The sequence below is a fragment of the Hemicordylus capensis genome, chromosome 2 (genome assembly GCF_027244095.1).
Source record: "Hemicordylus capensis ecotype Gifberg chromosome 2, rHemCap1.1.pri, whole genome shotgun sequence".
Taxonomy (NCBI): Eukaryota; Metazoa; Chordata; class Lepidosauria; order Squamata; family Cordylidae; genus Hemicordylus; species Hemicordylus capensis.
This window is the reverse complement of record NC_069658.1, coordinates 5,071,118-5,084,112: the sequence shown is the minus strand read 5'-3', so window position 1 is coordinate 5,084,112 and position 12,995 is coordinate 5,071,118. Positions and strand designations below refer to the sequence as shown.

At 47.1% G+C, this 12,995-nt stretch overlaps 1 protein-coding gene across 15 annotated transcripts in view; it reads left to right on the top strand.

Moving 5' to 3' along the window:
• CELF4 (CUGBP Elav-like family member 4) overlaps nucleotides 1-12,995 on the top strand; it is a 974,578-nt gene that overhangs the window by 832,687 nt on the left and 128,896 nt on the right. For 10 of the 15 annotated variants that reach the window (XR_008315888.1, XM_053294707.1, XM_053294710.1 and 7 more), the window contains exon 4: nucleotides 8,158-8,286. Coding sequence is in view for 14 of the 15 variants with exons in the window: in XM_053294707.1 (XP_053150682.1) it covers nucleotides 8,158-8,286 (129 nt within the window). In the remaining variant the exon portion in view is untranslated. The remainder of the gene's footprint in view (nucleotides 1-8,157; nucleotides 8,287-12,995) is intronic. The other 5 variants (XM_053294709.1, XM_053294715.1, XM_053294716.1 and 2 more) reach the window with 1 other exon arrangement.

The window sequence follows — 12,995 nt, the reverse complement described above, 5'->3', positions numbered from 1 at the left end:
GAAGTGCCCCTGAGAGTAGCAATCTACATTCCAAAAGGGATAGTGTCAGAGCAGTAGAGAAGGGATGACCAATGTCTTGACCCTCTAGCCCTCTGACTCAATAGTCTGTCCTCCTATGTCATTGAGACAAGAGACAGCACATAGTCCTTTACTTCTAACATGAAGTTCACACACAGTGACTTTACCACCTCATTTTTACTGTGGAGTGGAGGGATTCATTTGTATGAAGTTGTCAGATGAGGACAACACAGCAGCTCCGACATTAGAGAAAATGAGAAGCAAATTGCTGGATTTTGCCCATGCATCCAGGATCCCTGTGTCTTTGGACCATTTCTTGTGGGTGTTTGGCATGCTTTCCAGTGAACCCAAGTGGTTAATTTTCTTTTTCAGCGACTATTTGTCTGCTGAACTAGTCTTGCGAACAGTTCAACACACATGCAGACTGTAACCTGAAATGTCTTTTTAAAGCTTCCATACCAAGACCGATCTATTCACAACTGACATGAATTAAGCCTTTTTCCAAGACACGAATCTGTCAGCATCTGTTGCCTCCAGTGTTTGCAAAACGGCTTGGGGAACTAGCCCTTTCTGGGAGGTGTCCCTGGTGCTTGAGGCGAAGGCCTAACTGTGGACAAATCCCAGGAACACCAAATGTACTCCATTCAAGCTCCGCTCACTGTCAATGCTAGGATCTCAAATTAAGGGTAACCTAAAGAGACCAGGGAAAATCTTCCAGTAAATCACTCACTTTGAACTAGTTTCACATCTCCCTACTGGGGACTCTGACGGCTGTAAAGAAACCTGTGATTTAAGGTGAAAGGGTGGAAATATCTTTTGTTGCTAGTCTCGGGCTGTATCGATCCTGCTGTTCGGTTAGTCAGAACGTCTGGAATGTGCCACGGGCCAAGGGCAAGGGGTCAGGCTAGCGGGGTCCTCCTTCTCTGAGAGACTCAGCCGCTGTTGGAGAGAGGGCACTGGGTGCCCTGGAGTTCTGCCAAAGAAAATGGCTTGTTTGGGGGGGACTTTTTGCATAGTTGGGTTCTGACTGATCACCAGATCTGGAACTGAGCGGAATTTTTCCTCAGCTCCGATTGGCTAGTGAGGATTGTTGGTGGCAAACTTTTGCTCTGCCTTCTAGTAAAGGGATTGTTGCTACTCCTTTGGCCTATTTGCAGATGGAAACAAGACATGAAACACAGCCCAAATGCTTAGTATTCTGTTTAGCTGCATAGTAGTGCAAGTTTGTGTTGGGGACTGCAAGCAAGATTGCAAACCAAAGATTTGGGTTGTTTTAAAAAATGATTATTAGACCTGCAGAGAGAGAGTCTGGAGTCTGGTCCCATACACAAAAGACCATTTGCAGCAGTTATTAATAAATCTGGAATCATGTCCCGTCTCTGGTTCTGTACTTAGACTGCTGATTCCTCCCCTCCCTTTCCTTCTTTCACTTCCCTTTCTTTTCCCAGTTGTTACTTCATTATTCCGGAAGGTTTCCATTGCTCTCATTATTCCTGCACTGGCTTATGTACACATACATCCGTAAAGGAGAAGCCGACATCCATTTATATGATAATACGACATGGGTGAGCCCGATTCTGCTGCCAGCTGCTCCCGCCCCGTGATTCCTGCCTTGTTCTTGCATCCGGTCCAGCGCAGTTGCCAGCCACCTTCATCTCCGCGCCCTCCTGCCTTGTTAATTGGTGGTTCTCACCTCTCCGCCCGCCCCCCCCCCCCCCCGGCGTGCTTTTTGCCATTCCTGCCTGCTGTCTTGTTCTCGGCGGCCTGTCTGACACCTCCGGCTCACAGGTTCTCATAAAAACAGAACATTTAAATACAAATAGAACAAAGAATAATTTAACCCCTGTTTGCACCAGGGAGAGGTGCTGGGACTTCCTATAAACACCAGGCGCTGGATCTCAAAACGCTGCATATTTAATCTGACAAGTTCACCCGGGCGGCTGGCAGTCAGCATGACTGGAATGCAGGCCTCGATGCCGACCCTCAGTCTGCAAGGGAGGAGGCCTGGAGCTGAGGCGAGGCGAGGGGGTTGCCTTGGGCAGCAGAAGACTGGGGTGCCAGCAGGGCGTCAAGATGCCCCCTGCCACTGCCAGCAAAGCAGCTCATCTGCAGGACCCGTCTGAGCTTTGCCAAGAGCTCCTCTCCTCATCCGCCTTGTCAAGCTTACAGGAAGCACAAGGGGAGAAGAGGAGGCAGCTGGCAACCTTGCACAGGAGCATGGGAAGCTGCCTTCTGCCTGAGTCAGACCCTTGGTCTATCTAGCTCCATATTGTCTACCCAGACTGGCAGCGGCTTCTCCGGGGTTGCAGGCAGGAGTCTCTCTCAGCCCTATCTTGGAGATGCTGCCAGGGAGGGAACCTGGAACTCTCTCCTCCCTGACTCCTATGCACTTTCAAAGCTGGCAAGGGCTGGTTTTGAAAGGGGTCTGGCCCTCCCCAGGGGCACGGGGCAAGGCAGCATTTGGAACAGCAGCTGGAACAGATTTGCCTCTGTTCGGGCAAGTCACATTCGGGATGCAAACAGCAGGGGGAGCAGTCTTGCAGCAACTCACTACCTCAATAAAACCCTGCAACTCTGTCATGCCGGATATACATCCTTGCTCTATATCTCAGCAATTAAATTTGCAGCAAGGCATTGGAAATGTGAACGGCACCCTGCTGTCCGCATAGGGACTGTGGTGTCACAATGCAGGAAGTGTGGAAGCCCACTTCCGAGATCCGTCCTGACCCCGTTGTAGGGTCTAATCTGGAAAGTGCCCAGGTCAGTCTGGCCAGATGCATTCTGACTGGCTGTATAGAGATTTCTCTTTTTACCGGCAAACATAAAGCACCATGGTTTTTATGGGCAAGTTGTACAAATGGCCATGTGAGGGGGAAACCGAACTGCCACATATTGTTCAAGTATCCCCCACGGCACATTTGCAAAAATTAATCTCACATTTGCATGAATTATTTCCGTACTTCCACCAATCCCTAATCCAATTTTGTTTTTTGCCAACATCTGGAGGACGCTCTGTGGTAGGGATGTGCAAATTTATTCAGATACAAATCGATTTGTACCCGAATCTAGCTGATTTGGGTGATTCGGAGATGAAACGAATCACCCCTGTGGTCCATTGGCTAGATTCGGGTACAAATCGAATCGCAGCTGATTCGATTCGAATAGATTCGAGTTTCAGATCTGTCCTATTAATTCTCCCAGATCCCCAGCTTTCATTTTTTTAAAAAAGCTACGCTCTAGCAGCCCTTATAGCAGTGGAGTTATGGAGTAAAATGTGTGGTCACTATTTTTCAAGTGTTCGGATTCTTTGGTATATAATAACTTTCACTCAATGAATCCTTAGGAGGATTCATTACACACCTTCATTTTCTTCTATTCATTTTGACTGTCTTTTTGACAGTGCCAACTATAAACTGCCATGTGCCAACTACACCCTACTCCCACCCACAAGGCAGTGGGGTACTACTCAGGGCCTAGAGCACCTTTCTTATGAGGCAAGACTACAATACCTGGAGCTTTTTAGTTTAGAAAAAAGACGACTGCGGGACATGATAGAGGTCTATAAAATCATGCATGTTGTGGAGAAAGTGGAGAGAGAGAAATTCTTTTCCCTCTCACACAACACTAGAACCAGGGGTCACTCCACGAAATTGATTGCCAGGAGGTCTAGGACCAACAAATGGAAGTATTGTTTCACACAATGTGTGATCCACTTGTGGAACTCTCTGCCACAGGATATGGTGACAGCCAACAACCTGGATGTCTTTAAGAGGGTTTTGGATAACTTCATGGAGGAGAGGTCTATCAATGGCTACTAGTCGGAGGGCTACAGGCCACCTCCAGCCTCAGAGGCAGGATGCCTCTGAGTCCCAGTTGTGGGGGAGTAACAGCAGGATAGAGAGCATGCCCTCAACTCCTGCCTGTGGCTTCCAGCGGCATCTGGTGGGCCACTGTGCGAAACAGGATGCTGGACTAGATGGGCCTTGGGCCTTATCTATCAGGGCTGTTCTTATGTTCAGTTTAAGTTAAGTGCCTAATAGGTAGAGGCTACCACCCAAATTGCAGAGGAACTGGGCAAAGGGCTGATTTTTGGTGAATTGTTGAAGGTTTAGTGTCTTTGGGCAGATTTGGGGCATAGAGTGGGATCTGGGGTGGAAGAGCGTGGTGAGGTGGTAGTGCCTAATGGGTGGAGGCTACCACCCAAATTTCAGAGGGATTAGGCAAAGGGCTGATTTTTGGTGAATTGTTGAAGTTTACACATCTTTAAGGTTTTCCCCCATAAGGTATAATGAAGGTGTATAGCTTCACATCGGGGGGGAAAGGGGTGGCCTAGAGTGGTGTGGGGTTGGTGGTAGTGCCCAAGGGGGGCAAGGAAGCTACCACAATTTTTCCAAAGGATTTGGGCAGAGGGCTGATTTTTGGTGATTTGTTGAAGTTTACGCATCTTTAAGGTTTTTCTCCATAGGGAATCATGTAGCTTTCAGCAGCCCCATAACTGCACTTGGGGGGCGCTGGGGTGGCCCAGAGTGAGTGGTGGTTTAGTGAACAGAGGGTGCCAGCCACCCCCATGGGCTTCTAACCCATGGAGTTCAGGGTTCTGTTGTTTCTGAGGTGTTCTGAGTGTAGATTCTCTGGTAGCAAATGAGATTTTCAATACAAACCGTGAATTCACTCTCATTTGCTACCATAGAATCTACACTCAGACCACCTCAGAAACAACAGAACCCTGTACCCCATGGGTTAGCAACCCATGGGAGTGGCTGGCACCCTATGTGGTCTACACCACCACTCGCTTTGGGCCATCCCAGAACCCCCCCAAATGCACTTGTGGGGCTGCTGAAACCTCTATTATACCTTATGGGGAAAAACCTGTCAAAAAGACAATCAAAATGAATAGAAGAAATGAAGGTGTGTAATGAATCCTCATAGGGATTCATTGAGGGAAGGTTATTATACACCAAAGAATCCGAACACTTGAAAAATAGTGACCACACATTTTGCTCCATAACTCCACTTCTATAAGGGCTGCTAGAGCTTAGCTTTTTTTTTTTTAATGAAAGCTGGGGATCTGGGGGAATTAATAGGACAGATCCGAAACCCCAATCTATTCAATTTGAATCAGCCGCGATTAGGATCCAAACTGAATCTGGGGTGATTTGGATGGCTTAGATTTGGATCCAAATCAAATTGGGGCTGTTTCGATTCAGTTACAAATTGAAACACAGAAAATCCAAATTGCACACCCCTAAACATCTCATCACTATTTCCCAGGGCTGAGATTGTGTTCAGTAGTTCTCCAGTGTTTCTTTCAGATCAGCCCTCGCACACTCCTGTTGCCATGCATTCTGGCCTGTCAAGGCGCTTTCTCTACCCAGGAAACCCAGCCCAACACCACCCTTCTCCCCTTCAAGTCCCACCAGTAATTTCTTTAGCACTATGAGATTTGGATTACCCTAGTTTTGCTTAATCATCATCCCCTCTGCTCCATTCAGTGTGTGTGTGTGTGTGTGTGTGTGTGAGAGAGAGAGAGAGAGAGAGAGAGAGAGAGAGAGATCTGAAAGTCTTTGATGAAACCCAAAAGCTGAAAAACCCAAAATCTACCACTTTCTAAAAACAATAGCTAATGGCACCATCACAAAAGATGGAGAGCATTCAACTCGGGTCTCCTGAAATCAGCACCCATCCGCAAAACCACACCAGAGGAATAACTGGAAAACTGTCTGAGCTAGTCGGCAAGGAACAGCCTAATCTCTTTCACAAAACCTGGCATCATAGCATCTTGGAAAGGGTTAACATGCACATATCTTCATATTTAGGGAAAATAAGAAGCCTGGAGAATTTGTTTATTTATTGACAAGTATTTATTCAAATTGGTTACATCTGTTCTGTAAATGTCTCCAGAGAGGGGGGGGGAAGCATTGCTCACGAACATTTACATAGTGTTTAATGAACTATAAATTAAGCATTTGTGCATCATGTAGAAAGAGCACTCTTTCATGCACCATGGAAGGACGCTTTTTGGGGAAATGTCTACAGTGAGCTCACAAGGCTCGAAACTGGTTCAGACGGCATAAAGCAGGGAAGGTCAGAGCTCTGCCTTCGCAGGAGGCACCCTGAGCCTGCTCAGTTCTTCAGGCTGGTCAGATACATGTCATATGTTGCTCCACCCTGGGACTCCTTCCTCCTCACTGGTCAGTCAGACACAATAATGGAACTGGCATCACCTGGCAGCAAGAGCTTCTCTGTTATGGAGCACATGTGCTAGGGCATGGCTGAAGGCATGAAATACAAACCTAAAGCACTGCTGTGAAGAGTGTGCCGCTTCTCTGTGTGGAGAAAATGCAACAAACCGCAGCCAGTTCAACACCTCCTCTTTCCAGACATCTGTGGGGATTGTAAGCACAATCGTCCCATCCTCTGATGACCTCTGTGTTGCCCGCCCCAGTGCATTGAACTCTAGGCCACCTTCAAAGTCTTTTTGGAAACATCTGTTAGTGCAAAAGTGAGTTGGTCCACTCACTAACTAGGGGCCAGTTCAGATTTGGGGTGTGAATGAACTGTTCAATGTAGAACTGGTTCACATCGAACTGGGCTGGTACAGCAGTTCAGTCGTGAACTGAACTGGGGCTAGTTCGGTCTGTGAACAAATCAGACCAAGCCCGGTTCGATGTGAACCAGTTCGCCATCAAGGGGGAGTGGGCCAGAAGCAGGGGAGTGGTGGAAAAGGTTGTTTAAGGTACTTACCCGGCTCCCCACTGCTCCCCGATCCCCCCAGCTGAACCGCCATCTGGCTCACTCTTTAAACACAGGTCTCCGTGCATCTGAGAAGGCCAGAACTGTGCCACCACTTTGTAGGTGGACTGTTTACAAGTAGTGTTGCTCAAACCACCGAACTGGTTGAATTGAATGGACCGGACCTGCCAGTCAGTTTGACAAACCAGTTCGGCGGAACGTGTTTAGGTTCAAATTCAACTCAAATTCAAACTGAACTGCGTTTTTGGGTTCATACACACCCCTAATTCAGATTATATGTTCCACTGATTGCACTATCACCTGAGATGCAATGTGTGTGCACACATTTCCTCCCCACTTGTAGCACCACTTAATCGTGTGGGGAACAGAATATCCAACCCATCCCGCACCATAGCATTAGTAGTATTTAAATTGCACAATGTGGGGCAGTTTGGATGTCTGTCTGAGCCCCCTGAATGGGGGATGAGGTGGAGAGTCTGGAAGAGAAGTTGGATTGGGAGGCCTCACCAAGCCAGTCACCTGGTGACCCCACGCCATAGGATCCCCTATACTAGATGTACATGGAGGGGGGGCACATGGCCTCACCGTTGTCATGGCCCCACCACTATTCTCTAATTCAGAGGAGTCTTCCATCATTGGAAGGACCTCCCAGTCATGATGGAGGCCCCTCAGCACTGTTGGAACAGACACCTGCAAAACTGGGCAAAGCCCCTTTAAAGACTCCTGGAAGGAATGGGGCCAGGTCATCTAGCCTGAGCAGCAGGCTATAAAACCCAGGTGTTCATCAAGAGACACTGCAGGATCAAAGTTTTGCTTGTGTAGCATACCAAGATCTGAATCATCATGGTGAGCTTTGACCTGGCCCTGGCCTGTTGCCCTGAGAGCTGTCCAAGACCTGGGGCATCCCTGGTTCCTGCCTTGCAGAGACTGTGGCAGTGCCTGGAGCAGGACAACATCCTCCTCACCCACCCCCACACAAAGAATTATGTAGCCATGGGAAGGTGCTCTGAGTGGGGAGGAGACATGCACATGCATTCGCTTCTCCACCTGATTCAGAGGGTATGATGGTGTCTGAGCCACCCCTGGGAGCAGCTATAGGGAACTCATCATACTAGTTCTTACAGCTCCTACTGGTTCATTTCTGGTCATAATTCAAAGTATTGATCATTACCTTTGAAGCCCTCATCATGGCCACATCCAGGCTGATCCATAGGCTGCCAAGGGACCACCCCTGGTAAGAGATTCATCCATGCCCACTTTTGATATTCCCAGTCTCTGGACAGGTTGTCCTCCCAGATCTTGACTTGTCTGATGTTGCTGTACCAAGCCTTGTCTGCTTTTCCATTCCTTCTGAAATATGGTAAGCATCTCTTAATTTTGTTCCAGAAGACAGAAAACTCTTTGTCGGTATGCTCAACAAACAGCAGTCAGAAGATGACGTGCGCCGGCTATTTGAGGCCTTTGGGAACATTGAGGAGTGCACGATCCTTCGGGGACCAGATGGCAACAGTAAAGGTGAGCACAGGGCAACTCTCTAGCTTTGACTCCCTCTCTTGAAGAGGCCACTGAAGAAGCAAGCCTCTTCATGGGGGCATGAACAAGCCACAGGACAGGAGGGAAACCTAAGAGGAGGTGCAGCATTATAGATATCAAGCTTTTCTCGTCGTCTAGGAGAAAGAGATAGATTATCCATCCACCCGCCCACCCACCCATCCATCTGAAAGCCAGTTCCAAACATTTTGTCTTATTCATGCATGAGCACAGGCCAGATGAGTTGTGATGTGGGAAACTGATTTGTTCCTCACATGTCTTCCCTGTTCACTTCTTAAGTGGGGAATTGTGGGTTGTTGTTTTTGTGAAAAGGTTTGTATAAATGCAGGGAGCTGAGCCCTCAACCTCCCACATTTTCCATTCTCTGGGCTCTGTAAATCCACCCGATAAACGTGAAGCTGCCTTATGCAGGGCCAGACCATTGGTCCATCTAGCATAGAATTGTCTACAGCAGGGATTCTCAACATTGGACCCCCAGATGTCACTGGACTTCAGCTCCCATAATCCCCAAGCCCAGTGGCCTTTGGCTGGGTATTATGGGAGTTGAACACTGGGGACCCAGTGTTGAGGATCCCTGGTCTACACGGAGTGATTATTGCAACTCTCCAAGCTTTCAGGCAGGCGTCTTTCCCAGCCTTACCTGGAGATGGCAGGAATTGAACTTGGGACCTTCTGCGTGCAAAGCAGATGCTCTACCATGACTGAGCTATGTCCCCATCCTAAATGTGATTATGCTCAACAGTTGGTTGTGTTGTCCCAACTCTTGAACACCCATCCCAGGGACATCTTCTTTATTTGACACAGTTTTAACCTGGCTTGCCTGTTATTTCTGTGGCTATTGAAAGAGCTCTCCTGGGTTTCAGACAAGAGTCTTTCCCAGTCCTGCTTGGGGATGTCAGAGATTGAACCTGGGACCTTCTCCATGCAAAGCATATACTCTTGCCCTGAACTGCAGCCCTCTCATTACTTTGAAGAGCTCTCTACCTTTCCCTGGTATCTCTCCCCACCCACTCCTAAGAATTTAGGGCCAACGAAACAAAATACTTTTTCACATAGTGCATGATCAACCTCTTGAATTCTCTGCCACAAGATGTGGTGACAGCCAACAGCCTGGATGGCTTTAAGAAGGGTTTAGATAAATTCATGGAGGACAGGTCTATCAATGGCTACTAGTCTGAGGGCTATAGGCCACCTCCAGCCTCAGAGGCATGATGCCTCTAAATACCAGTTGCAGGGGAGCAACAGCAGGAGAGCGGGGATGCATACACCTCTTGCCTGTGGGCTCCCCAGAGGCATCTGGCGGGCCACTGTGTGAAATAGGATGTTGGACTAGATGGGCCTTGGTCCTGATCCAGCAGGGCTGTTCTTATGTTCAATCTGTTTTGGATTTCACCACCCTAAATTTGGCCACTTTGCTGCTCACCCCAACTTCTAGATCATTTATGAATAAATTAAAGAGCACTGGTCCCAATACAGATCATTGGGGCACCCCACTTCTTACTTCCCTCCATTTTGAAAACTGTCAGTTTATTCCTACCCTCTGTTTCCTGTCCTTCAGTCATTTACCAGTCCACACATGAACCTGTCCCCTTATCCCATGACCCCTAAGTTTACTCAAGAACCTTTGGTGGGGAACTTTGTCAAAAGATTTTTAAGTATACGATGTCAACTGGATCACCTTGTCAGCTTTCCTGGCGGGGAGGAACTTTCCACCCTCCAGCACTAAATTCTAGGCTTGGGCACGGCCTCAAAGCTGGGAAAGGAGGGAAGTTCATTCATTCCCTTCTTCTATCAGCAGGAGCAAAAAGATCTGAGCTCCTCTCCGGGAGACTGTCAGACCAACAAGCCCATCCCAGCTGATCTCCTCATCCTCGGCAGCCCCTGGCTTAAACAGAGCCCTGCATTTCAGACACTCCTCCCAGCTTCCAACCTGCTCTGCCTTCCCTGGCTGGGCAGGTGTCATGGCCAGCCAACCCCTGGCTCCCAAAAGGGACTTGTTCTCTAACTCCACCTGCTTCCTTAATATCTCTGCACCCGTTTGTAGCTGTGAAGTTAATATCGTGGCTATTCCCTCTCCACCAAGCTGCCGTCTCCTGGGCTGCCCCTGCCCACCCACCCCCCAGCAGCTGTTGCATGTCTCTCAGAGCCCACCCTGACTCCTGAGAGGTAATTGCTGGGGTGGCCTTGGTGTTCAGAGCCCTTGTTTGTCTGGATACACAACCCTGTATTGTGAGGGAGGGTAGGAACTCTGAAGGAGTCCTGCTCTGGACTTGGTGAGTTCCACCCACCTGAACATCACACACATACACACTCCAGACTATCAGGTTTTCTCTCCTTTGTCCCTGTCCTACACTTCTGCTGCTGGTGGACAGTGAGTGAAGCAGGGCCTCAGCCGATGATCTCAGTGAATGGTCCAGCAGCACACAACGTGACCTTGCCTGGCCATTTGCTCCACCTCAACACAACAGCACTGAACCCAACATAGCAAGAGCCCTGTTCACATGTTATGTTCCACCCGTGTACATACCTGTGTACACACTAGCCCAATTCAGACATTATACTGCACAAGTGTACAGATGTCTGTACACTCGTACTTGTGTTTGTGTGAATGACTGTACCTGTGTTCATTTTGAAAGTGACCCTGGATACAGGCCCTTCAAATGCATGGTCCTCAATGGCTCATTGAGGTCATCTGAGGAGATCCGTCTCCAGTTACCGCTGACTTGTTTGGTGGCTACACAGAGACGGGCCTTCTCGGCCACTGCCCCGAGATTGTGGAATGCGCTCCCTGCTGAGATACGATGCTCCCCATCTCTGGAAATTTTCAAAAAACACCTGAAAATCCATCTCTTCACCCAAGCTTACTCAGTATCCTAAATTTTGGGGTTTTTTTAAATCTGGTTTATTTTAAAATTTAAAACCTGATTTCAGGGGTTTTAATTACTGTAATGGTTTAATTGTTGTTTTAAAATGTTTTAAAATTGTTAGTTGTTATCTTGTTTTTAATTTGTTTTAGCTCTTTACTGTTTTTAGTGGTTTGTTTTAACTGTAAACCACCCTGAGCCATTTTGGAAGGGCGGTATATAAATCAAATAAATCAAATAAATAAAAATAAATAAAATGGTGCCAATAGGAAGTGTACTTCTATACCTGTGTTCAACATAACGTGTGAATGACTGTACCTGTGTACAGATCTGTACCTGTATACACTGTAAACTCATTGTACGAGTGTTGAACATAACATGTGAATGGGCCTACTGTGTGTGCATCTGTGTACAGTGTATACACATACATTTATTCACACATTATGCTGAATGCATGTACAGGTACAGCAAGACATTTTCTCTCTGTACCCTGCATTTGAGACACTTCTACCCAGGTTCACTTTTTAAATGAACATAGGTATAATCCCCTACTAACAGAGCAAAGAGGCACCTTTTTAAAGTGGTGATTCTCTTTATTGAGCAGGGGGAGAGCAACTGGCCGTATCCATCCCCAGCACAGCATCCCTCCAGTGGCTGTTGCTGGTTTCTGTCTTATGTTTCTTTAAGGGGCCAGGGAGCAATTTTATTTATTTATTTATTTATTTATTTATTTATTTATTTATTTATTTATTTATTTATTTATATCTAACTTTTTGTTGAAAAGAGGTATATAAATATTCTTTGTCATCATATAATCATTCACCTAAAACATGTACATGTGTGCATATCCAGCATTATGTCTGAATAGAGCTCTGATGAATAGTGTGCACATGTGCAAGTCTGTACACATGTACAGTTATCGACAATTAGCCCTATTCACACATTAGGTTCAGTGTGTACAATCTGTGTACAGTATTCACATATACAGGCTGTGCACACGAACAGTTATTCACTCATGGCTTTCAACACACATAGAGTAGTACTATTCCTGTCTTTAATCTGCATTTGAGGGCGCCTGCCTGTACTCAGGTTCACTTTTTAGCATGCACACAAAAACGTCTACGTGTGTACAGGCACCAGTATGTGCACAGAGTGTCATGTCTGCAAAGGGCTAGGGGCTAGTGAGTAACATTCTAGACTGAGCATGGCCAGGGATGGAAGGTCTTTCTGGTCCCTGAGCCACTTCACACACCCCTCAACAACTTGAAATTCACTTGTATTGGCCACGGCCTCTGATCTACTTTACAGAGTGTTTGTGAGAACCAAGTTAGAGGACCCCATGCACAGTTTTCCTGAGGGACTGCACGACTTCAGGATGCTCAAAAGCCACTCACTGATGCGTTTGCTTTTCATACACAAGAAGCTTTTGAAATAAGCAACCTCCCACGTGCATAAAGAAGTAGTCCAGTCCCATGAGAGGACTGTACCATGTGCTGAGCTACATATTTGAACTGGCTTTAGGGTATATTAGTGCTTTAATCTGTATCTGGAATCGGAGATATTGGCAGCATATGTGGTGTCAGGAAATGAGACATTTGACGGGTAGCAGGGAATGATGGGAACAGAAGCATGGTTGATGGCCATGGGGGAAACGATGAACTGCCACATGCCACATGACTGGGCTTCAAATGAAAAGACATGTTTTCAATTTTCCTCTTTTGCCTAAACAAATAATAATAATTCTCTCTTTTAAAGGTGCTCTTTCTGCATCCATCTCAAACTTTTCAAGGATGCCTTGAATGGCACTGC